At 46.7% G+C, this 27,574-nt stretch overlaps 1 protein-coding gene across 1 annotated transcript in view; it reads right to left on the bottom strand.

Annotated features, from left to right (window-relative positions):
* The window catches only part of LOC149344360 (phospholipid-transporting ATPase ABCA3-like), an 80,774-nt gene that overhangs the window by 12,216 nt on the left and 40,984 nt on the right, over nt 1-27,574 (bottom strand). Inside the window, exons 15-21 of the mRNA XM_089542612.1 lie at nt 23,648-24,004; nt 22,495-22,620; nt 18,239-18,541; nt 15,401-15,752; nt 10,932-11,109; nt 6,990-7,177; nt 3,696-3,869 (exon numbers count right to left, since the gene is read on the bottom strand). Coding sequence (XP_089398738.1) covers nt 3,696-3,869; nt 6,990-7,177; nt 10,932-11,109; nt 15,401-15,752; nt 18,239-18,541; nt 22,495-22,620; nt 23,648-24,004 — 1,678 coding nt within the window. The remainder of the gene's footprint in view (nt 1-3,695; nt 3,870-6,989; nt 7,178-10,931; nt 11,110-15,400; nt 15,753-18,238; nt 18,542-22,494; nt 22,621-23,647; nt 24,005-27,574) is intronic.

Genomic DNA, 27,574 nt, shown 5'->3' with positions numbered 1-27,574 from the left:
CCTGAGTACCAAAAGTGCCCCAATTCAGAATGGCAGTTTCACGAACCGTTAATCATTTTCTTATCCTCTGAACACCATGTCATCCATCATAATGTGTGGTGCTGCCTTACACGTTTCAGACCATTGTCACAAAATTCGAAGCACAGCTAAGCCTGCAATGCGAGAACAGAACCGCGCCGGTGCACCATCAAACAATCCAGAAGAACACAGAAAGGTCCTCAGATTAGCAGAGGAGAGCACGCAATTTTGTACACGTAAAACAATGCCCTTTCCGCATCGCACGGAAGCGGTGGCGCCCATCAGCATGGAAACGACTCACACTTTCTGTAGCTTTCCAACTCTCGTGACCAATAGTGATGCGCGCCCCGGTAGGAGCATTATTGAGTGTTTACAAGAGAGAAGTTGCGTTTGTGTGTGCCCCGCCTTGGTGCAAAGTAATAAACAGATGCTTAGCATCATTATGGCTCGCACTGACGTCATACGGGCCACTTTGTTGTTGGACCAGAAGCTTTGTGGGTGTGTAAATGCTTATCTATAATCCGGCAACCGTTATCAGCTTCAACGCAGACTTCGAAGGCTATTCGTGGTCCACCATCATATGGCACGTTTGATATCATGTGCAAGACATCTGTAAGAGAGGCGCTTTGTGCTGGCGGCCAGCACAAAACGCGGTTCTCTTACAGATGGCTTTCACATGACATCACAAGTTCCATGATGGTGGAGCCAGCACGTTCCGTAGAAATGTCTGTTGCTTTCAACGAAGCGCTGCCGCACGATTCCCGCGTTCAGTGCAACTGTCAGGCAGCTGGTGAACCAGCGAGGCTTCGCGTATCAGTGTTCGGGACGGCCATTTAAGCGTCCTCGGGTCGGCGAACTGTTGCAGTAGCTGATGAAAATTCGTGTTTTTATTTGCCTTTGTCTTCTATTAGGGTATTTATGTAATGTATTTGCCTGTTAATTCAACCTCTCACAACATTTTAACTCTGCATGTGTATTAATGATGGAAACGCAAATGTCTGCACCGTCTATATGTTCTATAAACTTGGCTCTCATACTTTGAGGCGCCCGATTCTGCCTTTCGGGGCTTGTGAGACACAGGCTGCCCCTCCTGAGTAACCTCTCGCATGCAATCTTTAATTTATTAAACTGCCACCTGCTATGGCAGTCAGTTTGCTCACAACCCGATAGGCAGGTTGTGATGACACCAAAAGGTCACATGAACTTGGTGGCCCAACTGTGTTTTATGGTTCGGAGGATGGCCACCTCAGCCACCCTGCGCCATTTTTCTCTCACAATGTAGACGACACCGACGACGCTGGATATTTTGCGCAACGGCTGCCTTAACATGTGGCACCGAAGTGTGAGTTTTCACTCGTGCACGCGCATAGCACTCTTTTCGTTTCTGAACGCGCATACTTTTAAAAAATATTTGTCGCACATTCTGACTTGCTAAGTGCGATCCGTCTTCAATCTGTCAATCAAGTGGGCCATATGGCATGCAGAATTTCACGGTGTTTCAGATCACTAGCCGTTCTACTACTAGTGACCTGAAGCGCCCGAGCTGTTCAGCAATTCCTTGCGCTGCTTAGTTTGGTGTTGTAGGAGGTCGACTATGGTCAGTGACTGAGTCTTAATTTCATCGGAACACCACATACCAGTCGCAACACGTAGAATAGAGACTACCACCATCCATCACAATATCGCCGATGACATCGGCGGCCCTTTTCGTAGCCTTCTTCTCACTGCCCTATGACGACACCTAGTGCCGCGTTGTAGTTGGTCCTGTCAATGTCCGAAGGTCTCGAATAGCTGTACGGCTTCATGGCCAGTGAAAGTATTAAAGGTATACAATATTGGCCATGTGACGTTTAGCGCCCGAAGGGGACACATAGGCTGTGAGCGACGCCGTAGTTAATGAGTCTGGATTAATTTAGAACAACTGGGATCTTTAATGCGTACTAACACCGTAGAGCACATGAGATTTCTTGGATTTCCCCTGCATCGAAATGCACCCACGGCAGCCGGGATTCGTCCCTGCGACCTTGGGATCGGCAGCGGAACGCCCCCGCCACCAGCCACCGCGGCGGCTTTGAGGTCTATGCTTAAGTTGGCATACGTTGGGCATGCAATCTTAGGCATGCTCAACGGTTGGAACAGCAGCCAACATAATGTTGACTCTTAATTCGTCATATTAAATCATATATACGTAGGTAGTCGTTACAACACCAATGAATCAGCATCTTAGTATCTTGCCTGCCAGACAGGGTGAGTACAACTAGAGCAACGTTTATTTCATACCTCGGCACGTATAGTTCACACGTCGCGATTGTCGCCATGTCCAAGCGAAAGCGGAGCACGTTTCGGCCGCTGCCAACGTGTCTACCGTCCTGAGGAATGTGACAGTACAGGAGCCTAGAGCTTAAAAAGGCATTCCTTCTGAAGCTCTTAGAATTAGTGAAAAGCCCGATATACATGTATGTTGCCAATGCATCACATTCACACACGCAGCCTTTGTGCGAGATGCTGTGAACCGCGCAAAAACGTGGAGCAGTCGCTCTCCATGTTTCCATGTCCCGTCTCTACGCTCGAAGTAACAGCGCAAAAACATAGACAGGACACATAGAATAAGAAGACACCAGGCAATGTTTTCCTCGAAATAAACTTGTTGTAAGTCAGCGCTCGTGGTGTCTTCTTATTCTGTGTGTCCTGTCTATGTTTTTAGCGCTGTTACTTCGAGATGGATCACCAACAAGCCCAAACTGCTGTTCTGGTCTCTACGCTGTGCCAGGTTTTAAAGTCCGATACGATAACACTTAGCACGCAAAGCTTTTGCTTCTCCTATGAGGATGTTAGCGAGAGATCCCGCCATGGTATGCACAAGTTGTATACCACAGAGAAAAGAAAAACCTTAATTCGCGCTTTTCGATCAAATATACATTTATCAAAAGAAAGTATAAGGCCTGTGTAGAAACTGTATATTAATGCGATAGTATTGCAAGCTCCATGGGGCCAAAATGCGTCGACCGTCTTAACATTCACTCATTGGCTGGGGGGCAAGTGACGACATCAGACGGGAGCATTCCCCTTGGCTGGAGAGAAGGCACGATAGCACACGTGAGCATTCTGATTGGCTAGAGAAAATGACGTCGCCAGACGGGAGTTACGTCATTGCCGTTTGCCAACACAAAATCAAGTTTCCCTGTGAGTTTTTCTCACTCTTGTTAACAGTGCTCAGTACTGCTGCTCGGTATCAGAGCCACGAAACGCGCACGCACCTCGAGGCTTTTTCCTTATCATGTCCCTATGTCTTCATGTTCTATGTCCTTTTATGTCCCTGCAAATGTGTCGTCCTTCTGGCACTGGCAGCGCCGAAGCCTGCAAGCTGTCCAAAACTGCTGCGAACTTCTTGGAGGTTGATTGTTTATACTTGCTGCCTTCCGTAAAAAAATCATGCTAGCCTTCTTTTGCCGCTGGTGCTGCCAAGCCGTTAGTGCTCTTAGCTTTGCTGTTTTGTGCATTTTTATCCGACCACATATCAGACCAGATTTTGTATCCAACCAGATCCGACCAGCTGCTATGGGCAAGTTGTTAATTAAATCCCCCAGAAACGCTACATTTACGGAAATTAAGGCAAGTTCAAATTCGTTCACGAAAGCGTACAAACCTCAGGCAGCACGCGGCGCCTAGCAACCCACCAGTGCGAGGTGAAGAGTACTGCCATGCCGCTGGAGCGCTGGATGCGCGTGATGGCGCGGAAGAGGCGGCCGCGCGAGATGGGGTCCACGCCGGAGGTGCACTCGTCCAGTATGACCAGCGCCGGATCGCCGACCAGGCTCATCGCAAGGGACATCTTGCGCCGGCTTCCAGAACTAGGAGCAGAAACAAAACAAATAAGCAAAAACACAATCGCAACTGAACGAAGTGCAGCACTGACTGGGCCGGTGGTGTGCGAGTGCAGCAGAATGCGCGCAGATAGCTGACAAACGTTAATTGAAGAGCAAGTCAGGAGCCTGGCTTTTCCTCCACCTCGAATATTACACACGCCATGTATAGTACGCGAACAAAAAAGTACCTGTTGTACTTTTGGGAAATCCTTAAGGAATATAAGGCGATAAAGATATGCATAAAACACATCAGTGTCATTCAGTGCCTATATAAAATAGAAGCTTGTGTTCGGTCATTGCTGTTTGCTACAAGCATGCTCGATTTTCTTTGATTACGCTAAAGCGCTTATCAACGAACATCATAAGATGGGAAAAGCGTATGCTAATGGCAATCTCTCGAAGAATGACATGCTTAGCCTTCGAAATAAGAACAGCAGCAACAAAGACATAATCGCACTTATGTTCTTACAATCGGCCTCTGTGTTGATTTCCTGAAGCATTTTAGAGGTTTTTGAGCGCAGAGTACCTGTTCTATATTTCATAATGAAGAACAAAGCACAAATTACATGTCTAAGAGAAGTGTTCCATACTTGAAGTCTTTTGCGGGCAATCAAATATTATACACGCCACAGTTGAACATACAACCAGACTGCATATGTCGCCACTTACAGACATGCTTCGAACATGAAAATGCAGCGTTTACTTCACATCCTCTGGCTGATAATGGGAAGGTCTGCGAAATACTGGGAAGTATGCACTTTGTGTCCCACTTTAAAACTATATAGTACTGCTGAAAGCGCGTGAAACAGGCTTACCTTTGCTTTATTACTCACTTCAAGACTGCTTGCAACAGCTAATTGAAAATATATTGACCAAAATTTTCGGCTCAGAACGACATAAATATTTGCGTATATAATACAAAATATTTTCAGTGCATCCAACAACCTTACCATCCTATCTTGTGGTATAAATGAGTCTTGGAGCAAGAGGTGTTACTGACAGGTTCGCAGTGAAAAGCTTTGAATGCATTCCATAGAGAAATGCGCATCGATTTTCATGGGCTAAGGTGTCGCTTCAACAATGGAGAGCTGTTGGATTTGGATTCAATTTGGAACAATATTTTCTTCAAGTGTTCATACACGAGTGAGTGCACTAGGGACAGTAAAAAGGCCCAAATTAATCTTCGCCATGCGTAATATGTCCCACCGACTGCATGTTCCCTCACAAGCCACATGAACTGGTTTTAGAACTACACAAATCCACTGAAAAGCATTTAAAGACGTGTTTGTAGAATTTCGCACCTTCAAGAAGTACACAAAAGATGAGATATACGTAAGGAAAACGGCAGTTTGGACGATAAGTGTCACCGTAAATCTTTCATGCGAACGCCCCCCCCCCCCCCCCCCCTTCTGAGATTCCTGCCCGGTCTATTGGGTCGGCATCGAATGATACGAGCAACACACCCAACACGAGGAAGCTGCGGCGAGGAGTCTTTTCCCTTCCATAGAATGGCTTCGCAGAACCTGATGTCCACAAAACCGTGCTGTCATAATTACAATCTGCCAACAATCAATGGACATTTCATGACTACGTGCGATTTGATTTTACTTCAAAAGCCTCTGCTCTTCTGGCATCGAGTCAATTTTGATTGAGAAAGACATTAAAGGGTAGTCTTGCGCGTTCGGGGGTTGATACCGCGCAAACCCTCGAAGCTTTTTCGGGGTAGTTTTCTTGTTCGCACCTGACGAACGTTGTGACAGTGTGCGAGACATGCGCTGACAGATGACACTCTCGCCTTGGCGGCGTGCATAAATCTACATTGCAGAGGCCATCTTTGTTAAATAAAGAACTAAGCAAAACTCACTGAGCAAGGTCCACCGCCGCGACTTTTAGTTTATTGAACCTGGAGGTCCAATTACAAAATTGCGAGCGTCCCTTCAATCCATGGCGCCATGCCTCCTATGAGCCAAAAATAAAGGAGCATGGAGACTCTGAATATAGAGCGAGAAAGCGATGCTGGTTAAGTTAGTGGATTTTAAGGAACATAAATGGCGCAGCAACTGTCTCACTTCTTGATGGACACCTATGTTGCGACGGGAGTGAAGGGATGAAGGTTGGAGTGTCTCCGGAATAATTTCGAACATGTTGGGATCATTATCGTGCACTGACATCGCACAGCACACGCGCGCCCATGCGTTTCGCCTCCACCGAAATGCTGCCGCCCTGGTCGAGTTCGAACCCGGGTAGTCCGGCTAAGTAGCCAAGCGCCCTACCCACTCGGCCGCTACAGCGGACGCTGGTGAAATGTTGTAGATATACATAACCGTTTTTCTGGAATATTCAACCGCCACAACTGAGCCTTTAGATTCGAATAAATCTGCCAAGCATAACTTTACAAACTTTACACATGGTGCTAGAGGTTTTGCACGGGCCGGTATCTAGACTAGGACGCTTAGCATCCTAGAGCACTGTGAGCGCGTTTTTGCGGACTTAATGTTTTATTCAGCGAGCGGGTAAAGGGAGCCGATAAAAAGTCGTTTTCGCTTCGAGGTGCACACAACACTGCTTACATGGCAGGAGACTTCGTTCGGAATGAGAAATATGGTATCATACCACTTTCAAATAACGAGACAGCTCCTATTAGAGTAGGGCAGGTAGCTTTATCAAGGCCAAGCCGTACTCAGAGCCAAAGAGGGAGTGCAACCCTAAGGGCCAAATCCGCATGGGTTACGCATGGGTTGTCCGAACACACAAAGTGTCTTCAATCAGTCAGCTTTTTGTTGCTCAGGAACGCAGGTGAAGATCCTATTCTACTCAAAGGAAAACGTCCACCGTTAGCGGCACATCGAAGAACTGCGCGCAAGGCGCACTATGCGGGGTTTATAGCTGAATAGTAATGCCCTTTCGCTAGGGGACGTTCTGGAGCCTTCTCTCGTCTACTTTCCAATTCGCTCCTCTATATTTCCCCCGGTCAGCTAGATTTCCGCTCAGCGCAACGGCTTTGTCGGTACTTACTCCCATCTGGGACATCAGGGGGCGGGGGACTGGATTGCCCGGTACCCCCTGAAATCTGCGCGGATTTGGGTCACTGTCGCTGCCACTCACCCGTAGTCGATGGTGAGGTGCCTGGAGTAGCGCGTGAGTCCGACCTGGTGGAGGATGTAGTGGATCTCCTTGTTCATGACGTCGGCGGTGAGGCCTCGCAGTCGCGCAATCAGCGCCAGCATCTCGCGGCCCGTCAGCTTGAATATGATGGGGTCCTCTTCGGGGCAGTAGCCGACACGCTTGAGGTACTGCGCAAGACACGCAGCGCCCCCAGCGAGGCGCAGGCAGTGGATTAAGGGGTGACACACAAAAACGGAGCGATATCCAGACCAATACCGTGTCAAATTGGCCCTTAATTAGTAGAACATTCGACGCCCTGCTTGTTTAGCTTATCTATTGGCTTTTATATTTATCCTATATTTTAAGAATATCACCAAATGTATTACGACAATATAACAGGGAGGCTGGAGGGAAGTTAATGTAGTACATATACGAAGTTTATTTGTTTATTCAAGAATACCACCAAAGGCACTTACCGACGGTATTACAGGGAGGGGGTGCGAAGGCTTTCATGACAAGAAAAAAAGCATTAATTTGATGTAATGCACGAAACATCATGATATAACAGGTAAGAGTAAACATCGGAATAGAAAGCGAAGTTAAGCAAAATATATGAAAACACACGAGTAACAAGCAATAAAACACTAAAAAATTATAAAAGAGGTTGGTTTATGTAGTTTAACGTCCCAAAGTGACTCAGGCTATGAGAGACGCCGTAGTGAAGGGCTCCGGAAATTTCGACCACCTGGGGTTTTTTAACATGCACTGACATCGCACATTTAAAAACAACCAGCATTAAACAAAATAATCATTAGCTGGTACTGCGTGAGTGTACCAGTTTTTGAAATTTTGCTTTATTGTATTCTAACACAGTGCCTGATAAAGTGTTCTATTCTTTTAACGTGTGCGGTGTGAAGGAATGTGCGTAGTGGAGTGAGTGGCAGTTGATGCGCTTCAATTTAAATGTATGGACAAAACTATAGAGTTAGCACATTCATTACAAAAGTTGCATGAGGGACTTTTCCAGTGATAAACAGTGTCTCCGCTGTTCTTGCCGCAGGTGTAGGATATCGCAACCAAAGACTCTATTCCGATAACTCTCGGCAACGAGTGACGTGGGGGCCGACGTTTAGGCACTCTCGAAACTGCGGCACTACAGGCGACGTGATCCATCGGCTTAATGGTTGCATTTATACAGTTCGCAGTGGTGATGTTCGGTATAACCATTGCATTAAATATCTTCGCCTCGGAAAAGGGCAAAATAAAAAATCGGACAGCATGAAAAATTGCCAGCGGATATATTACGAAGCGTCTCTAACAAAGCTAACAAGGCTAACAAAGCTGACCATAGAGCGTGTTCAAAAACATTGTTGACACGGGACACAAGATGAGGCGACACGTCAGGGAGAGGCGTGCTGTCGACTGTTGTGTCACGTGCCAACGCGCTGTTTCTTGGTGTTTCCGAATAGTCATCAACAAGACCTACTGAAGGTTTTTGTAATATACGATTTGTCACGAGCATTCCTTTGCTCCTAAGTTCGTCTTGCTGTTGGCTTTTTTCTTGGTACGTAAAATCCCTATGTGCCATAAAACATTCGCGTAGTGCGCGCTTTCTTCAAAATTGGCAACCTCTAGGCACGTGATCCCGCGCTGTCGCTTTCGCTTTTGAGCCCCAGAACGTGGTTAAGACTTCTTTTTTGACACCCGGATGCATTAGTAATAGCTACCGCGCATAATTCGTTGTCTGCTTATCGACGCCATCCGTTCCTCTCTAGCCATTTTTACGCAGTCTTTCTGGTGCAGAGGACAGGTTATTAATCTTGGTTGCGAGAAATGCCACCAAAACGGCTCGTGTGCAATCATCGCCCGCAATTCTGCACCCATGCAGAGTGAAACATAGATCTGCATCATGCGGCTTTTCTATTCCCTCCTCTTCTCGCACCATGCTAGTTCGGCATCACGCACAGAAAGTTCTCTCATTACCTTCCACCATTCCTGACACATCCGTCTCGTTATGAATTCCGTCGTCTTCCACCATTTTTTGCGGAGCACACCCAAGTAGCATGGTGCAACAAAAGAAACAAATAGAACTGCAGAAGGCAAGGAAATAATATCTACTATACATCACTACGTGCTCTCACAGTCCAAGCGCTGTTCGCAGCTGCCGAACTTTGGCGATAGGCTATCGCTGCAGTCGAACACGCCTCGTGTTAAACTGCAGCACACTCTCGCGCGCTGCATCTCCGGCGCGAGCAGATCAGAGCGTAAGTCCGATATCGTCGCCAAATGTGCGGACGACCCAGAAAAGGAAAACCATCAGCCAAACAAGCTAAACACACGATGCTTTCACGCATCTATGCGGTTTAACTTCGTTAAAACCCTGCCAGTTTTGTTGCCTGAACTTCTGAGCGACTGGTTTCTTTCTAACAATGACTGGAATAACTTTGCTATCAAAAGTGAAAGAAAAAATGCGAATTGTATTTTTTCTCGCCTGGAAAAAAAATACAAGTTTGCTTTTTCTTTTACTTTCCACAGCACAGTTATTAACACGATTGTTATTCCTGACACACTCACCGAGAAACAAATACAATTTGAATTTTTCTCTTTTAACAGCAAAGTTATTCCAGTGATTGTCAGAGAGAAACCAGTGGCACAGAAGTTTCGGCGACAAAGCTCGTAGGGTTTTAAGGAAGTTGAACCCCATAGATGTGCGAAAGCTTCTGTTTAGTCCCATTGACTCGTGGTTATACTTTTCTCGGTCGTCGGCCCATCTGGAGAGGATATTAGACTAGGTTAAGCTGTGATCCAGGTTAAGCTGATCTGGTCACGTAGAGCAGCAGATGTAAGTTTATGAAGACGACGATGTGCAATGCACAGTGCGAGAGTGTGCTGCAGTCTAACACGAGGCGTGCTCGACTGCAGCGATAGCCTATTGCCCTCGCACAGCGGTCTTTGAAGCTGACCTGTTCGCGCAGCCGTGGGTTCGGCTCCCAGTCGTGGATATTGAAGCTTGACGCCGCGGCGGTACTGTTGCTAGGCGACGGCACAAGGTCCAAAGATGACAAGATTCGTGGTCGGTGTTGGTGCGCGTATGAGTAATTTCGCAACCCCCGAGTGTTGAGAATTTAGCATAAACAGAGAAAAAAAGAAGATTGCTGTATTTTCGCCATTCCTTGTGCGATCCAGCAGCGATAGTTTTATACAAAGAATCGTCATGGCCCAAGCTAAACAATATAACATGAAAGCAGATAGGACAGTTTTGAGAGCACCAGTGCCCCTTCCCGAATACTTATAATGCCCAAAATCCGAACTGTACGTGGACAATTAATTCACGTAGACAGCTGGGACAGTTGGTTTCTTACAGCACTGTGAGATATTTTAGCAGCGTTGAAAGGCCAAAAAGCAATGACAACAAGTAAACACCACGCACGCTGGACATAAATGAAACTCGCAACCATTTTCATTAACGGATTAGTCAAGTATTCGAGACATCGTATTTTTCCCCTAAAAGGCAATGCAACGGTGGGCTTTGGCACTTTATGGGAAAACAATTCCCCCCGCCCTACCATAGACACACAACCAGTTTTGGCTTCGACTTTGTGTCTTGATTTTTATGTTCTTTCTGTTGCCATTTCTGTCTCAGTCTTTATTTTATTAGTATCGTCGCGTTCGGCGCTGTCCCTTCTTTTGTTGGTTGACCGTAATGACGAAAAACTGCCGCTGGTGTCCGGCGTACGTGGTGTCGGCCTCTCGTTCTTCGTCTCCGTGCCCTCGTGGTATATCTCCTTAAACAACATGAATATTTGGCAAGAAACAAATGTGTAGTGACCTTGTTTATCCCCGAGGAAGTTTCATAAAACCAAGAAATAATAAGTCGACCGCATTTCCTTACCCCTCCGCACTGACCTACTGAATGTCCTCCCGCGGCGGCGCAATGCATACCTGCTTGGGGTTGCGGCGGATGCCCCATCCCTCGATGTAGGCGTTGCCGCGACCCAGCTCGCGGTCTCCGGCCAATATGGCGAGCACCGTGCTGCGGCCAGACTGCTGCAGGCCCAGCACGCCAAATATCTCGCCCGGTTGCACCGTGAAGCTCAGCTGACCGATCACCGACACTTCCCTGCGAAACGGATCGACAGAGGATAACCCATGTTCGGTGGCGCTGCTTAGCGTCCGCCAGCCGTCCAATTGTAGCAACTACGGCAGTAGCAGAATGTGTACGATAAGCGCCCTGTGTAAAGGTAGAAAACAAACATATTTGCTGAGCGTTTGCACTAGGAAGAGACAATGCTCACTTCCTGCTGTGTCAGTGCGGTGGCACAACAAAAATTCGCTAATTAGCAATGAATATTCACGTGAGGAACAAAGGGATCACAGGTTGAACGACTCCGCGTTCTCCCCGGCGAAAATGGCTTCATTTCTTAACGGGTCACGACAGGAAAGACCATAAAAAAACACCTTCTTAAGCCACAGCTGTCATCAATCCTGTGCTTCGCCTCGCCTCGTGGGGAAAAGCTGTATATCTGGATAGAAAAAAACTGTTGCCCACAGACAAGGATCCAACTACACTTTAACAGCCACACATACCAACAGCTTTCCCACTGCTCTAGGTGGTAGAGTTGGGGAACTCAAAGACTGGTGTCCAGCTCACCGGAAATTTTCCTTTCGTTCAACTGGCCAATGAGACTGCCATAAAGGAGAGTCCGGGAATTGGATAAACTGGCTTTAGCGGTCGTATGATCTCGGTGCATAAGACCCGTAATGTCGTCGCAGTATGGGCAAAGCCTCGAGTGCAGACACTTCACGAATGCTACGACGCTTTCAGCGATGATTCGGAACGATCCCACAGCTGTCGCTGTCAAACCCACCTTATGTGGTGCACTAAGGGCCTCGATATTTATTTTGTTTCTGCATCTCGTGTTTTCAGATCTGGCTTTTACTACGGTGTTACGTGGAGGAAATTGGTGTGAACCCGACGTTTAGGCCTAAATGGGTCATGCGCACACGCTGTAAAGTGCAGCAATGCTTCTAGTCTTCCCCTTGTACTTCGGAGGATGGCAACGTGCGAGGGAAGGCTCAACAGTCAGTTTGCCTCCGCATAATTAGTAACAGCCCCCACAGTGATTTCTCAGCTGTAGGTTGTATTCAATACTTCTGTTAACAGCGGAACCATCAGGTTCATCTTCACTAAAAACAGGAGTTTCAGCTCCAGAGTACCTCATGCTGTGGTTCGGTGGATCGATAAAAATGACGTAAATTTTCATATTGTAAAGTTGAATCGAGTTTAATCGTACGTGCTTTAATGTTTGCTTTAATAAAACTGTATTCTTGCTACCATGTCTGTAGGCTTAACAATAGTTTAACAAATGGCTTAAAAAAGGCTTAACATTTTAATGCGAAAGCATTTCCCTCATCAGTGGCGTGGACAGGATTTGTCTGCACGGGCTGCGCACAGGAAGTATGGGCATAGCGTGTCCTCATGAGCTGTCGACCATCCAGTAATAGTGTAATTATAATTTGTAATGATTAATAATGATTGAAAGGAAAGTTTAAATGCCGAATTACTAAACAAAATAAATAATTAGTTTGGCTAATTACGTCGAGTAATTCAAAGAACTGATGAACTATTAGTAGTTCATCCAGAATTTAATGAACAGTACAAATAAATGTTAATTTATCCTTTACTAATAATAATAAAACAAATGTTGTTAAGGAATAAATAATTGTGATTACAGGTTCAATAATTATTGATAAATTGACTGATAGTTAGGTATTGTTTTATTAAATTAATTAATTAATTTGAATGATTAGTTACATTACTAAGTAACAGAGTAGGCAACTGGACTCGAAATGCTTTCGCATTCCCGCACGTAACGAGACAAGTGCACCTTTAATTTTTCTATCAAACCTAGATGAACAAGGTAAAGGTAAAATAAAGCGGAAGAGAAAAAAAGAGAAAACTTCTACAACGCCTGAAGAAAATTTACACCTTGTCGCTCGCATATGCTACTATCCATTCGGAAAGTCTGCATCACCGCTTGAACCCCTTATTCGCACACGCCTTGTAGGGAACACTACGGCAAGTTCCCTTATAGCATCTCTGAAACACGTCGACAAGACGATGGTTACGCAGAAGGCGACACCTGTCCCCAAAACTGCTGCAGCGCTCTAGCCTGAAGGAACCGGGTAATTTAGGCCTCTGGATTAAAGGCATGCAAGCCTCGCACCTGGTGCCCGAAAAGAAACACCATGGATACCGCATTTCCTTGCTTATTGGTCTCTCTTCCAAGTGCTCTCCTATGGGGCAGAACCTTGCAAGCAAACGAAAAATTAAGCTCAGGACAGCGCAGCGAGCTATGGAAAGTAAAATGATAGGCGTAACGCTAAGAGGCAGGAAGAGAGCAGAGTGGGTGAGGGAACAAACGCGAGTTAATGGCATCTTAGTGAAAATTTAGAAAATTAAAAATGAAATGCGCCTGGGTAGAATATGTAATGCAATGTCAAGATAACCGCTAGTCCTTTAGCGTAACAGAAGAATTCCAAAAGAATGCAAGCGTAAAAGGGAAGGCGAGAGTGAGATGGGGGTATGAGATTAAGAACCTTACAAGTATGAGGTGGCCGGAGCTGGCACAGAACTGGGTTATTTGGAGGAATAAGGGAGGGGACTTGGTTGTTTGGGGTATATAATTATGTTTAGTAAGATGACGACAGTGAGGGTCGATACATCGTATAGGTCGACCCCCACATCGGTAAATGCAAAAAAGAAAGTTAGAATCTCCCATTGACCAACCCACCAACCGTCGCAAACGCTGAATTAAATTGAACAGCACAGTGCATCATATGTTGGACCTTGAGCGGCATCTGAGAGCGCGTACTTGCGCGCACAGCGTGTGAAGCCGATACTTTGTCTCGAAGACCACGACGCATAACACGGGAGGCATAAGCGCCTTAATTTCATTCTATGAAATTTCGGCAGACACCGTCAACATTCGCAGCGTCGCCAATGTGACACTTTAACGCCACTAATCCTCCCCGGGTGCGAAGAAATCTTCGGGCTGATATCTATTCTGCAGCAGCAGCACCGACCTCACGCCATCAATGACTACGAGGTGCAGGAGATCTCAGCTCGCGGCTCGCGCCTCGCAGTCGTTGGTGTCGTGAGGTCGGTGCTGCTGCTACAGCTCACTAGCTGCTTTCCCCACTACATGGCTCAATTTTCCGCGACATTGAACTCCATGCTCCCCGTGCAATTTTTCGACGCCTTCACGAACAATACGGCCACTCGTTAAATACTGCCGGGAACGGTCCCTGACGTTCGGGAGGCATGACTCACCCTGCAGCTCATCAAGAGAGAGGAATTTCGCTTATACGACGAGGGCAATGGCCGGTGTAATGGTGGCGCGGTGAGGCTGCGCTCTAATCTTCATACAGGCCTTATTTGATAATAGTTTCCGCGGTTCTCTTGGAAGGCCAACGGGCCCATGAAACTGACTTTTTCCACTAAGGGTGGCCGTAACTAGAACATTTTGTGAACTGTCGAAAGTGGCTGAAAGGCAAGGCGTTGTTTCATCGTTGGCGAAGTCTTCTTGTTTCCTTCATTGCGTATGTAGGCGGATTTGCGCTTTGCCCTTATCACGATTCGCGTATTGGTATACCCCGTGGTTAGGGAACTCGATTTTGAAGAAACAGGTCGGCCTATAGACGAGTAAATACGCTACTTGCAAGGTTTTTGACATGTGAGGACATACTGTCAAGCTTGACAGCGCTAAGTTCTTCGAGAGACAGCAGCTGCCCCGCATTATATAGAACAATTACTTTCCGCCCCAATACAGCCAATATGGGGTCAAAGATTCGGAAGGAAAGTGCGGCATACCATTCACCTCTGCATCCCCAAACCCCTTTCCTTATGCAACCTGAAGGACCGAGGGGAAAAGCTGTACAGTAGCATCCACCACAGCCCTTTCTGAGAACACGCTCTCAAAGGCTCGTATGAGCAGTCCGAAATCAGTTCCATGCCTTTCCTTAGAACGCCGCCGTTACCGTCTACAATAAACTCGTGATATATTCTGTGCCCAGCTAAAAAAGATGTAAAAGGTAAAAATAAAAATGGATGGATCCCGCATCTAACGGAGCTATCATAAGCTTTAGCCAATCAAAAACAAAATAATTTAGTTCATAATTCAGCCAAAGCAGGAAATTTACAGACAAAGCCAAATTGAATTACTTACGCAGCCAAGCACTTTAGGAAGCGCGTGCAGGAAATAACACGACTCGTGAAAATAATTTTATAAATTCACACGCATAGCGTGGCAGTTTGGAGAGGAAGGGTCAGAGCAGAGTCGGGAAGTCATTCCCGTTTGCACGAAGCACACCACGTCACCGGAGCAGCGCATTTTTTCCTCCGCACGCACCTGTACGTCTTGCCCAGCTTGTGCACGAGCAGTCCCAGCAGGCCCTCCTCTTCGCCGTGGGTCATGGCGTCCACCAGGGCCTCGACGCGCTCCCGCTCCTCCAGGATGGTGGGGTCCACGTGCTTCAGCTGGGCCTTCCTCGCGCGCAGCTCCTCGCGGGACATCAGCTCGCTGGACTTGGTGCGCGACTGCAGCTTGGCGTCCAGGAAGACGCACACCAGCAGCAGCACGAGCCCCGTGATGAACATGATGAGCAGGTCGATGCGGAACTCGCGTCGCTCGTCGTCGGTCTGCGTCGCGCTCACCACGCACTCCTGGCCCGCGCGGAGGATTTCGTAGGTGGTGCACGACCCTGCGGCAGAAAGAGGCCGGGAAGAAACAAAAGACCACTTTTGGTCTTGCAGAGAGAAAAGATGTTTTACATAGAAGCACGAATCATGGCTCCAGTAGACATCATACGTTGTTGCCCAAGGTGGTATTTTTATCTACCACAATGACACCTAGGCATTTTAGGCATTTTAGGCAAGGAGTGGATGGTGGGACCGGAGAGAAGAAAAGACAGCCTTCTAAATTTGCAAGGAGTGGAGGTCAGTTCGGAAAGGAAGGGCCGAAGCAGAGCCGGTTAGTCTTTCATGCTAGCCCTATCTTTTATAAGAAATTCTGCAGACAAGCAGGGAAGCAGAAGAAACCTTATTTGTACAGGAGTCACAAGCGTCCCCTATTCATTTATTTATTTATTTATTTATTACCTCAAAGGCCCCGGTTGTGGGGCATTACATGAGGGATGGGCGGATTACATGCAGATTATATAAAGATTACAGAGTACATAAAGATCAGGATACATAAAGATTACAGGATACATAAAGATTACAGGATACATAAAGATTACTGATTACATAAGGATGGCCTCAATCTTTTTCTTGAAGTCGATGCAGTTGACGATGAGTACGGCTTCCGGCGGCAGATCGTTCCAATCCCGATATGATATGACAAAAAAAGAACGGAAATGAGATGTAGTTCTTGCAGCGGGTGGGTATACGGTCTTGATGTGGTTGTTGGGGCTAGAAGGACGATGAGCTGTTGATATGATAGATGATCCTAAAGGTGAATGATAGAACTTGTGGAATAGGCATAGTCGAGATATTTTTCTTCTAGTTTCAAGGTTAGGCAAGCATGCTCTGGATTTTAAAGAGGACACGCTAGTATAGTAAGAGTAGTCACAATAAATAAAACGGATAGCGCGGTTTTGAACTTTTTCAAGGATTATAGAAAGGTTAGATTGATGAGGATCCCATACTGCTGACGCGAATTCTAGTTTAGGTCGGACGAATGTTTTATAAGCTAATAATTTGATAGAAGGGGTAGTAAAACGAAGATTTCGACGTAGGAAGCCAAGGGTGCGGTTAGCGTCATTAGCGATGTTCGTAATATGCGAAGACCATGTTAGGGTATGAGTTAAGGTGATGCCAAGATACTTACAGGAAAGAACAGATGATACTTCAGAACCGAAAAGAACATATTCCAGTGCATGATCACAATACTCGCTCTTCTACGCATCGAGTATGAAGTGGAGTATCAGCACTTCCTAGAGCTCTCATTCTGCGTCACTACGCACAGCAGAAGCCAACAAATACAGAAAGTTATTTGTAAGAAAATATCATTAGGTAAATATATATCTTTTTGATTCAACATTCGCAGGCAGCAATGAAGCACGTCTCCAAATTCGACAATTGCTGCTCGTTTCTGCTTCAATGAATGTTCAGGGATTGTGCAATCCTGCGTTCAGCTCAGACTCCCGTGCTGCCGCATGCAAAAATTGGCATGGTTCGTGTCACAATTACGCCCATAGTTACTCTATTCGTCTTTGATATCGTGCTGCAAACAAAGCTGATAGTGCAGCGTACTACTTGTCCACTCTAGCGCACAGAATTTTAATACTGCGGTGTTTACTCTTAGCAAAATTACGTTGTTTACCTTGCACGGAAATCTGAGCATGCACTTAACTTCCAGTGAAGCGCGTTAAGAGTGGATCGAGGTTATGTAAAAGTAGAGCTCCTCAGACCCAGGTCACCGGTGTGCCGCGTGCCTGGTATCGTGTTTGGTTTAAGAGTAAGTCGAGTCTCAGGGCTTAAGATCAACAAATATCGCATGGCTTAAGGTCTGCGCGAAAATTGGATGCTACGCTACGACTCGGGCCAGCCACTATCACACAACCTGCACGTGCTGCCCCTGCAGGCCATCTTACCATTGTGTCATGGCGTCCACAAAGGACTCGACGCGCTAGTTTTCCTCTACAATGGTGAGGTTGGACCAAGGAGTACCAGCGTATTAACGGAGCCCGCTTGGTTGCAAATCGCATTTTAATGAGTCCGCATTTCGCTTCCGGCTTTGCTGGCCACACTCTGGTTTGTATTAATGCTACTTTTCAGTGGCGTTTCCAGTGCGAAAGCACTAATCCGGAGGTGCAGATCCTAGCAAAATCGCCTCCTGTCGATTGTATGTCTGAAAAGAGCGAGCGCCCGCTCATCGTCGTCTTCTGCATGACACAAATCCGTGCTTTCGCAGTGATTCAAATGAAGTAAACATTAACTGTCCATTTTTTTTTCCCCCATTTTCTTTTTCTTGTACGCTATGTCGGCCTTGTATGCCCACTCCTGCACAAAGCCTTGGCATCTGAGCTGGCCCTATGCTCTCCGAGGCGCGACGAGAGCTCTGGTCGCCTACATCTATCTGGTCTTTCCTCCGTACTGGTGGGCGGCGGAAAGCCCGGGTTTTTTTCTCGTTCAGACTGCGTAAGCGTGGTACCGAAATGGAAAGGCTTATCGGGCTGCTTCTCACCGGGGCATCCCTCGACCATGCGGTCCCAGTACTCGGTCTCGTTGGTCGTGAAGCGCGCCGTGCCGAACTGCCGCGACTCGTGGTTGCAGAGCATCATGAGCAGGTCGATGGGCAGGTTGCAGCAGACCAGCTGTCCCAGCAGCCGCTTGTTGACGTTGCCCACGCCGCGGTTGACGGCGAAGTTGGGCACCACGCGCAGCGGCAGCTCCATCTTGCCCAGCAGCCGGTGGAAGCGGGACTTCTCCTTCAGCGCCAGCACCACGTTGTTGTCGAAGAGGAAGAGCACGATGCTCGTCACCGTGCCTGCGCGCCAGAGAAGAGCAGCGCCATAAAGGAGCCGCCTCAGTCAGGCACATCGCCGCATCCGGCTTTCAACAAAAATAAGTGACGGACACGACAACATGAAGGAGAGGTGGAAAAGAAAAACGGCTTTTTCTAATATAAACATCGATGCATACAATATGTACTTTAATGACGTGTGGAAGACAAAGCCTTAGGAAACAAATATGAGCTCCCCTTAAGCGCGGAAAGTAGAGGCCGTTAAAGAACGTTCTCTTCGGATTAACAAAATGTCCGGAACTGCATGAACTGTTTCTATATTTTTGATCCCGTATAGTAATACCACAGTACTTTTACTGGCCATTAAGTTTCGCCGTAACCCTATGGGGGAGATTTGTATACGCTTCCAGAAGCAAACGCACCGCGGCGCTAAGATTCGTCTAAGGGCACCGAACAGACTGCATGGGAGGTAGCCGCCGTTGTGAGAGATATCCTGAAGGATTGACGCCCAGTTTTTGCTGTTCATTCTGCGTACTGCGACTCGTAATCTGTGTGTGAGTGCCAAGAAAGAGCCTGTGTCCATGGCTGTCATTCTGGTTGGAAAGGAGCGCAGTTACGGGTGTCGTTCTCATCGCTTATTGACACCGAATGACGCGAAATGTTGAAGTCGGCCGTATCGGGACAGCTGTTTTGCGCTCCATTCCCCGCACATCCGTTTCTAAGAAACACTTCGACGTGAGGGACAACGTTCGTGTCGATTAATGGGCTGTCCAAGTTGTGCCACGTAGCAGTCCGAGATACCGAAGCACAAGTCGGGTGCCACACGAATTTTGTCTGACGGCCTGCCGACGCATCTGTCGACCACGAGAGCCACCTGCTAATCACGAGGGAGTTGGTACTCCACCGACCCTGCGCACGAGCTTCTCCGTCATAGCTGATGTTTCAAACAGTGTTTCTAATGAATGTACGCAGTAGGGCTGCGCATAATCTGGAGCATACAGCGGAAGTACTGATGGACGAGGATATGGCGGCAGAGTTCACGCCGGTACTTCATAAAACAGATAAGCCATTGCTATTCAAGTGTGCCGCACGAGCTGAGAATTCTCGCGCGTCAAGCGAAAGGAAGTGTCAAGGCAACGAAGCTGATAAAACCATTGCTACGTGGCAACGTTGGGTCATCGATATAAACGCGGAAGGAAGTTTTTTATCGTCTCTTTAAAACATATGCTATGGCAGTGGAAAAATTGGCGAAGCAGAGAACGAGGGCACGAAGTGCAGGGTACCACTAGGGAGCCATCTGCAGTAGAACTGGGTTCCGGTGCGGTACGCATATCGGCACACCATGAATTACACAGAAAAAAAGAGTAAGGCTATGGCAACATTTTGTTTTCCAATTTGATATGTCTTATTAACATCGCATGAGCCTTAAAATTGAATCTTTTTATTGGCTTCTGACAGGCATGCCAATTCGGTTTTGTAGCATGCATATATATTCACTGCACACTCGCATGAGTAGAATAAAAATCGAAGGAGCTAGACACCGCAGCGTACACGGGACAGAGAAAGAAGACGACACAGGGCGTTACTTGCAACTAAAACTAAAAGACGCCCTGTGTCGTCTTCTTTCTCTGTCCCGTGTCCGCTGCGGTGTCTAGCTCCTTCATGTCTCACCAACTGGCCTACACATCTACCCTCCTAAGAATAAAAATCGTTTACAACAGGTAGTCAGTTGTAGTCATCTTAGTCACTATATACAGGGCCAAAGTAATCAGCGCGAACCATTAGGCAAAAGTTCCAGCTCATATAGCAGAACTTTTTGCTGGGCTAGTTGGTCCATTCTGACATTGGTGAAAACAGCGCGAAAGAAGAAGCCCGAAGGCGAAACGAGAAAGTGACAGGAAAGAGCGCTGACTGACAACTGAATTTATTGAGCGAAACTCGCGCAATATATAGGAAGGCAGTGGCAAAGATAGTCAGATGCAGTCAACGTCACATGGTGCAAAGAGCCATAAAAGCGATAAAAACAAAACAAGGTGAAAAAGCTAACAGTGAACTGAATATCAAAAGGGATGGTAACAAAATGAAAACTACACTCAATGACTAAACACAGTTAATGTCACAAGGTGTAAACAGCCATAAAAGCGATAAAAACATAACAGGGTGAAAAGGCTAAAAGTAAGCAGAATCTCAAGGGGATGGTAACAAAAAAAACATGAAGACTTAAACAGTTAATGTTACAAGGTGTAAAGAGCCATAAAAACCGATAAAACATCCATAGCAGGTAACAAGGGTAAAACCGATAAAAACTGACGAAATGGAATTGTGGAAAGAATAAAAACTAACTGAATGTAACAACGTATGGCTAAAAACATGCACAGACCTTAACAATAAAACGATGAAACTGTGACACTCAACGATTGAAACACGCGTAGTCAACAATAAAAATTTAGCAATGTTGTTCCAAAATGGCAAGTTCGCTCCTGTACAATGATTTTGACGCGTCACTGACACATTCCAAGCCCTTTCTTTTTATAAAGAAAGCCTCCTTCAACTCCCGGGCTACGGGAGTCAGCTCAAAGTCAGCTCCAAATGTTTTTCAAGCGTCCGTAAAAACCCGAGCGTACCAATGCCCACGCTGTGAAGAGAACGTGAACTGTTATCCGAAACTCGAGTTACTCAGATTCTGCCGCAAATATGCTCCGAAATGCTTTTTTTTTTTTCGAACTTTCTACGTTCTCATTTTAAAAATGGCGCGCACGTAGAACCGCGATACGGCTCTCGGACGCCATATAAGAACGTCACCGCTGTCGATTCGAGTTGAACTATGGTCACCTGGTGAAATCTTCACAATGTACTAAAGAAAGCTGAAACATTTTTTTGCCTCTATTATGACGCAGGGCAAAAATGTCATCCGTTTGTCATCAAGTTTCGATTTTGCCGCCCAAGTCACACTGAAGTGCCTACTGCGCGCAAATGCAGTGTACGTCATATAACTTTGAAAATGCTATCAACATTCGTAGGTATACAAAAGCATGCTTCCCGGCTGCGACGTGCGGCGTAGAGCACCGGCGTCGGCCCCACTCAGACTCCGATAGGCAGTCATTGGCACCCCCTAACGGCGGCACTTATTCTTCATATAAAACTTGCAACTTGCACAGAAACTATGACTTCTAAAAGTAGTGGAGGACTCTCGTTACACCATCTGACAACTTTACGGAATACAGTTTTAATACGAGATCCAGTACAAGGAAAGTTACATAAGTGCGGCAAGCTACAGGCATTGGACTTCTGTCGCCCGTTTACCACAAGCAGGGGCTGTGTTTATTATTTATAATACGCTCTGTTGATGAGACAGGGTCCTGCATGCATTATACTCAAGAGGTTGTAAATTACGCGTTTCAGTGTGTACGCAGCGCCGGCCTTCTTTTAAACAGAATTTTCTCGCCAGAAAGAGAGACACTTCACGGACTTTCCGCAGTCAAAAGCTTTTAGAGATGGAGCAGTGCCCCTCAAACTGCAATAGCGTTTTTTTTTTTAACTCAGAGTATCCAGATGTTCAGTCCCTGAACACTTTCAGCCCTACAAAAATAAGCCATAGAGTGGACAGAATGAAGCGTCTGTATCAACAAGTTAATTGAAATCAAGTGTTTTTCGAAAGAAGAGTAAAGTAGCAACACGCATAGACACAGGGTAGTTCGAACACAACCTTCCGCTACGGAAAAATTCCCAAAAAGCTTAGTCGCGAACAGACACAGTGGACCAAAATATTGAGCGGTAGTGCTTATCTGTCCATCTTCGTATTGCATGACGAGAATTAGCGTGAGCCGCATGAAAAGCTTACGAGTGCACAGTTTTATATTGCACGTTGCCATTACCACCGTCCACTAGTTCGATGTACTCAACTTGACTGCATAGTGCACTCTGAGTATAAAAAAGATTCAAGGCAAAAGAAATTCTTTAGAAAGCGACAAAGTTACCCGTGATGAAGCTCTCAACGATGAGGCCGAAGTAGGCGACTGCCGCGGTCTCCACAAAGAATGACGTCACGTAGCAGGTGGGAAGGAATGCCACTCCGAAGAAGCAAAATAGGCCTAGGTAGGTCGCTGTGAGAGAAGACAACGGGAAGCTGTTGGTACTGAATTTCTCTAAGAGAATTCGGCTGTTCATGTACCGATGTTAATTGAGGGCGGTTCCTAAGAACTACTGTATTAAAATGACACGTCTGAACTCCATGGATTCCTTTAGACCGCAGGACACTCCCAAGTGGTTCGTCTACACTTGTCTCGCGTCGTCCGTACCCAGTAAGCGGACAGAGTTTACGCGACGCGATTTTGCTGTTAAAGTCGTAGTACGTGAGTCCACAGCATAGGTTTGGTTTTCAGGTCTGAAGTGCCAGCGTACCGTAAAAACAATTTGGGAAGGTGAAGGCAACAGATTTACAGTGTTAAGAACTGGTTTCACGTGCGCAGGGGACTGGGAAGGTCTTTAAGCAGGACAAGATTCAGCATCCCGATGGAGCTTTGCTAGCTTAGTAGTGCTGCTTGTGATGAAGCCAGGTGGTGGTAGGTAACCACCGAGCACAAGCTGGTGAAGCTCCGACTAGTCTATATGCCATCGTTGACAGGCTGGTTAATTTGGTTTTATGGGGCTTTAACGTGCACAGCGACTCAGGCTATGACAGCCGCCATAATGAAGGACCCCGGAAATTTCGACCACCTGGGGTTCTATAACATGCACTGACATCGCACAGTACACGGGCCTCTAGAATTTCGCCTCCAGCGAAATTCGACCGCCGCGGCCATCGTTCAAAAGCGAATGCAATACTATAGCGAAGTGGCTTTTTTCTCTAAAAGCTAGCCTTTATTTCTTTACGTAAATCTACTGAGTCTCTAGCCTTACTTATGTAGGGTTAGAATAGTCGGTTAAGTGCTCTGCATTATGGATATCTCGAGAAATGGAAGCGAGAACGACGGTTTTTCCAGAAATTGCAATGCAAATCATTTTTTCTACTTCTCTGCAAATATACGCACACCACGCCTAGTACCGATCCTGCGAGCTCATGCTCAGCTACATAAGCCCATAGCCACTTAGTAGCCGAGCCGTGTAGAAAGAACACGAGAAGATGCTCACACCAGATGATGTTCGCCTTCTTGGTGAGACCCCAGGGATCGATGATGAACAGTGGCAGCAGGGCTATGATGCAGGCGATCGTGTAGGAGACCATGTCAATGAAGAAGCTCATGAACCAGTATCTCGACGCGCTGATGCCGGTCATGAGCTGAATGGCCTTAGCCTTGGTGAAGGTCTCCTCGGTCGGCAAGAACACGTACACGGCCGCCAGCACAGATAGCAGCAGCGGTATGGTCAGCGAGTCGACGATGCGCGCTATTAGGACCACCGTGAACACTGGGTCCACCACGTTGTCCGACACCTTCTGGATGTCGAACTTGAACAGTTCTGCCTTGGGGCTCAAGCGAATCATGTTGTCTGCGAACAGCAAGGCGGCACCTGAAGTTGTAAACTCTAGACTGGGGACTGAACTTGGCGCGATCCAAAAAACTCGACGCAAGGTAGCTTGTGCGAGCAATCCATACTCGTTCCTCCAAGCAACAGTACAAGCCAGAGCTTTAACATAGCAGTATGCACTCTCTGGAAGACATAAGGACTAACTGCTGCACTTCTACGCCACACTGGGCTAGGCGCCACACTGTGTTAGGGCAACATATGTCCAAAACAACCGCAGAAATGGCAAAATTTCATTATAAAAAAGCAAAACCTAGAGAGAGAGAGAGAGATAGCCTTTATCGGTTTTTAAAATGTTGGGCGAGCGAGAGCAAGGCTATTGTCTTTAGCTATACGAATATTACTGCATGAGCCAAGAATGTTCGCCTGCAGTATTTACAAAGAAATTAATAATATTTTATTGTCTGTTGGTTTGATCCCGGATTTAATGTCCCAAACCGACTCAGGCTATAAGGGACGCCGTAGTGGAGGGCTCCGAATAATTTCAACCACGTGAGGTTTTTTAACGAGCATTAATAAGTAATAAATCTCAGTCTCAAAAAAGGCTTGGATGGAGAAATAACAGCACAAGCACCAGAAAACGTCCAAGTCGTGATTGCGTTTACCTACCCCACATATAACAAGAGAACATAGAAAGGTTAGGGCAGTGGCAAATTTAGCCAGAAGAAAATGCCGGCTCGCTACCCTGCACTGGAGGAAAGGAAAGGGGAGATACAAAGGTGATGGATAAAAGAGAGGGAATTAAGTGTCTCAAAAAAAGAAAGCAATAGCGCAGGCACGACGCCCTGAATAAATGGAACAGCGCCTGTAGCTTCTAACAAGGAGGAGAGAGTGATGCCTCAAAACATCCCTTAGAACATGATTACTATGACACATAAGGAATGTTTTTAAACTACCAAATTTTTCTTCATCGCTGAACATGGGAAGGCGGTCAGGCTTCTTAATCCTGACTCATTGCACAACCGAGGTTCATTAAACGTGGCATGAAAGGCTGCAAACTTTATATTGAGTCATCAATTCGAATGATACAGCATTCATCGAATAGTCTGGAATGTCGTCGTTCCCAAAAGCACATTCCTTTTTATAGCGCCTCCACTGTCATTTACACAATATCCCCACCCTTATCTAACCCTGGTGGAATTGGCAAATGCTGTTGGCAACACCAACCGTGCACTCCATCAGACGCCAAACGCGAAGCGCGTACTCTTCTGACATTTCTTGTTTTTAGTGCGCTGGCAATTTGTACTAGCCACTCGCCGCATTTAGCCGTTTTGTGTTTGCCTTCTTGCCTGTCTGTTCGTCTGAAGCCTGCTTTGTGACAGGATGCTCGCCTGCCCAGTGGTTGGTGGGAAACCTGCCTAGGTGTGTGCATATACGCACCTAGCAACCTGCCCGCCGCGTCAAGTGGCAGCTCATTTAATCGCAAGAGACTGCTTAGGAAGAGCTACCTAGGTCGCAACCCAACCCAAGCATACCAAGTCCCACCGATGGATAGAAGGGCAGCGGCGCATCACCACTGCGCCAGGTGTGGCATGAGGACTCCCAAGGATCTCAAATGTAAAGGAGAGAATGAACAATTCCTCATATATGGGCATTAACCCATTATTGCTATGCGAACTACTGCCATCTGTGAACCAGTACTGGATTCGAACACCATAACCGAACCGAAAACCGAAGTGCTATCTCACTTAATTGGTATTTGGCCTAACTACGCAAACCGACCGCCATTGTTTCTTTTTTTTTATCTGGAAAGACAGTGAAAAGTCCAAAAGTGCGAGGATTGGGCTCTAGGATGAGGCGCTGCAGTAGCCCTTAATCTTCTGCGGCAGTCTGCAAAGACTGGCGGCGGAAGTTCATGACCACCACTGGCGGGAAATAGGCGCCCACTCGCAGTCAAAGGACGTATGTGGTGCTCCTGGGAAAGGGTGAGTTCAAGACTTTCGAATTCCCTTCCTTTACGTAAAGAGGTCATGACATCGTCGACCAAGAAATGGTGCCACGAATGGAGACACGACGTTATTACGCGTTCTTAAAAACAAGTAGGGTACTACGCTCGCATTTCAGCAAGAAATTACAGTTTGTTCGTATCGGCTCTAAGGCCTTGCCCTCCGGCAGCGACGGCCATTGAATCAGCCTGAATGACGTCATAACCCGACAGCCCCGTCGTCTGGGGCAACACTGGCGCGCGCACAGTTGGTGCGGAGCAGACGCCTACTTGAGTCCGGCCGTGGCACACTGCGGTGAAGTCGCCAAGACCACGCAGAAGCTAGAGAGAAAAGGGAAGGACACAGGCCTCTGATGCCTTTGTCCCCCTCCAACTTTCCCCATTCGCCCCTCCGCACCCCTAGCCTAAACAACCCACTCCCCTATGCTCACAATGCGGAGTTCAGTTTAAGTGAACTAGAATATTTGTTCACTTGAGTCTAGTCACTCAGATGCAACAAGCGCGTGACCGTCGGCCTACGTCGTCATGAATTGCGAGCGCGCCAGTGTTGCCTGACTACACATGGATCATAACTTTTATTAAGAATTCAATTACAAATTACTCGCTGTACCATATGAACTCATATCTTTCCCAGTTGTTCCGAGATGTTTGATGAACAACATGCAATACACACCTTGAGTCTGATAATGGTGCCATGACCCCTTTAGTAAAAACGTGCAAAGACCAGACAGAAGAACTTTAAAATGCCCGTCAAGGTGAAATACTTAAGCTTCTACCTCCTGAGGATGTAAAAATATTATACTTATGCATGCGTATACTTATGCAGCCGTTTGCTGCGAGCGCATGCAACTTAAGTTCGTTCGGTAACTCACAGCAGTCACGAAGCAAAGAAGACAACTGTGTGCTGTGAGCACACATGAAGCGGAAGGCGAACCTTTCGACGAAAATTAATTTAAACTGCACTTGAGAGTTCATGTCATGAGCCTACGCAATGTCATCATAAAATGGTAACCTAAAGACGCGGTACAGCCTTTGTCAAAAGTAAACACATCCACGGGGTTCGCTGCTAATCCGTGCCGTGGAGCTCTTGTAGCGTCGTAACTTTCGGAGGGGTGAGGACGAGAGTTCCTTTCTCCTTGGAGAAATTTGGAATGCTGGCTGTTCATTTTGAGCCATACAAAGTGGCTCACTAAACCCCTTTGGCTACAAATTTTTGGGAAAGGCTGTATACTACTCTTTCAAAACACCCGTGATTTAACAGTTTACGCAAAAACTGACCATGAGCTTTAACCTAGTATAGACGCGATTATACTTACACTTCAGCAGTTTGCCGCAGTTGGCTTCGCATCTACTGGAATAAGTGTAGTTGTACGCGAGCAGCATATTTACAATATTTCAACAGCGTGCACCACAACCGCCAAGGAGGAGGAAGAACGTATGAAGAAAGGAAATGCGCGGTACCTCCCTGGTTGTCACGCCGGCAGCAGGTGCGCAAACAGCTGGCAAGGTACCGGGCTTTGCAGCAATAAAATGGCCTCTTGAAAAAATTGTGCTGACCTTTTTACGAACAATAAAACAGAGTGAAGCCA

This window comes from Amblyomma mixtum, chromosome 5 (genome assembly GCF_055824585.1).
Source record: "Amblyomma mixtum isolate Tamu chromosome 5, ASM5582458v1, whole genome shotgun sequence".
NCBI classification, from domain to species: Eukaryota; Metazoa; Arthropoda; class Arachnida; order Ixodida; family Ixodidae; genus Amblyomma; species Amblyomma mixtum.
The sequence above is the reverse complement of the archived record's forward strand: the minus strand, read 5'-3'. Positions and strand labels throughout refer to the sequence as shown.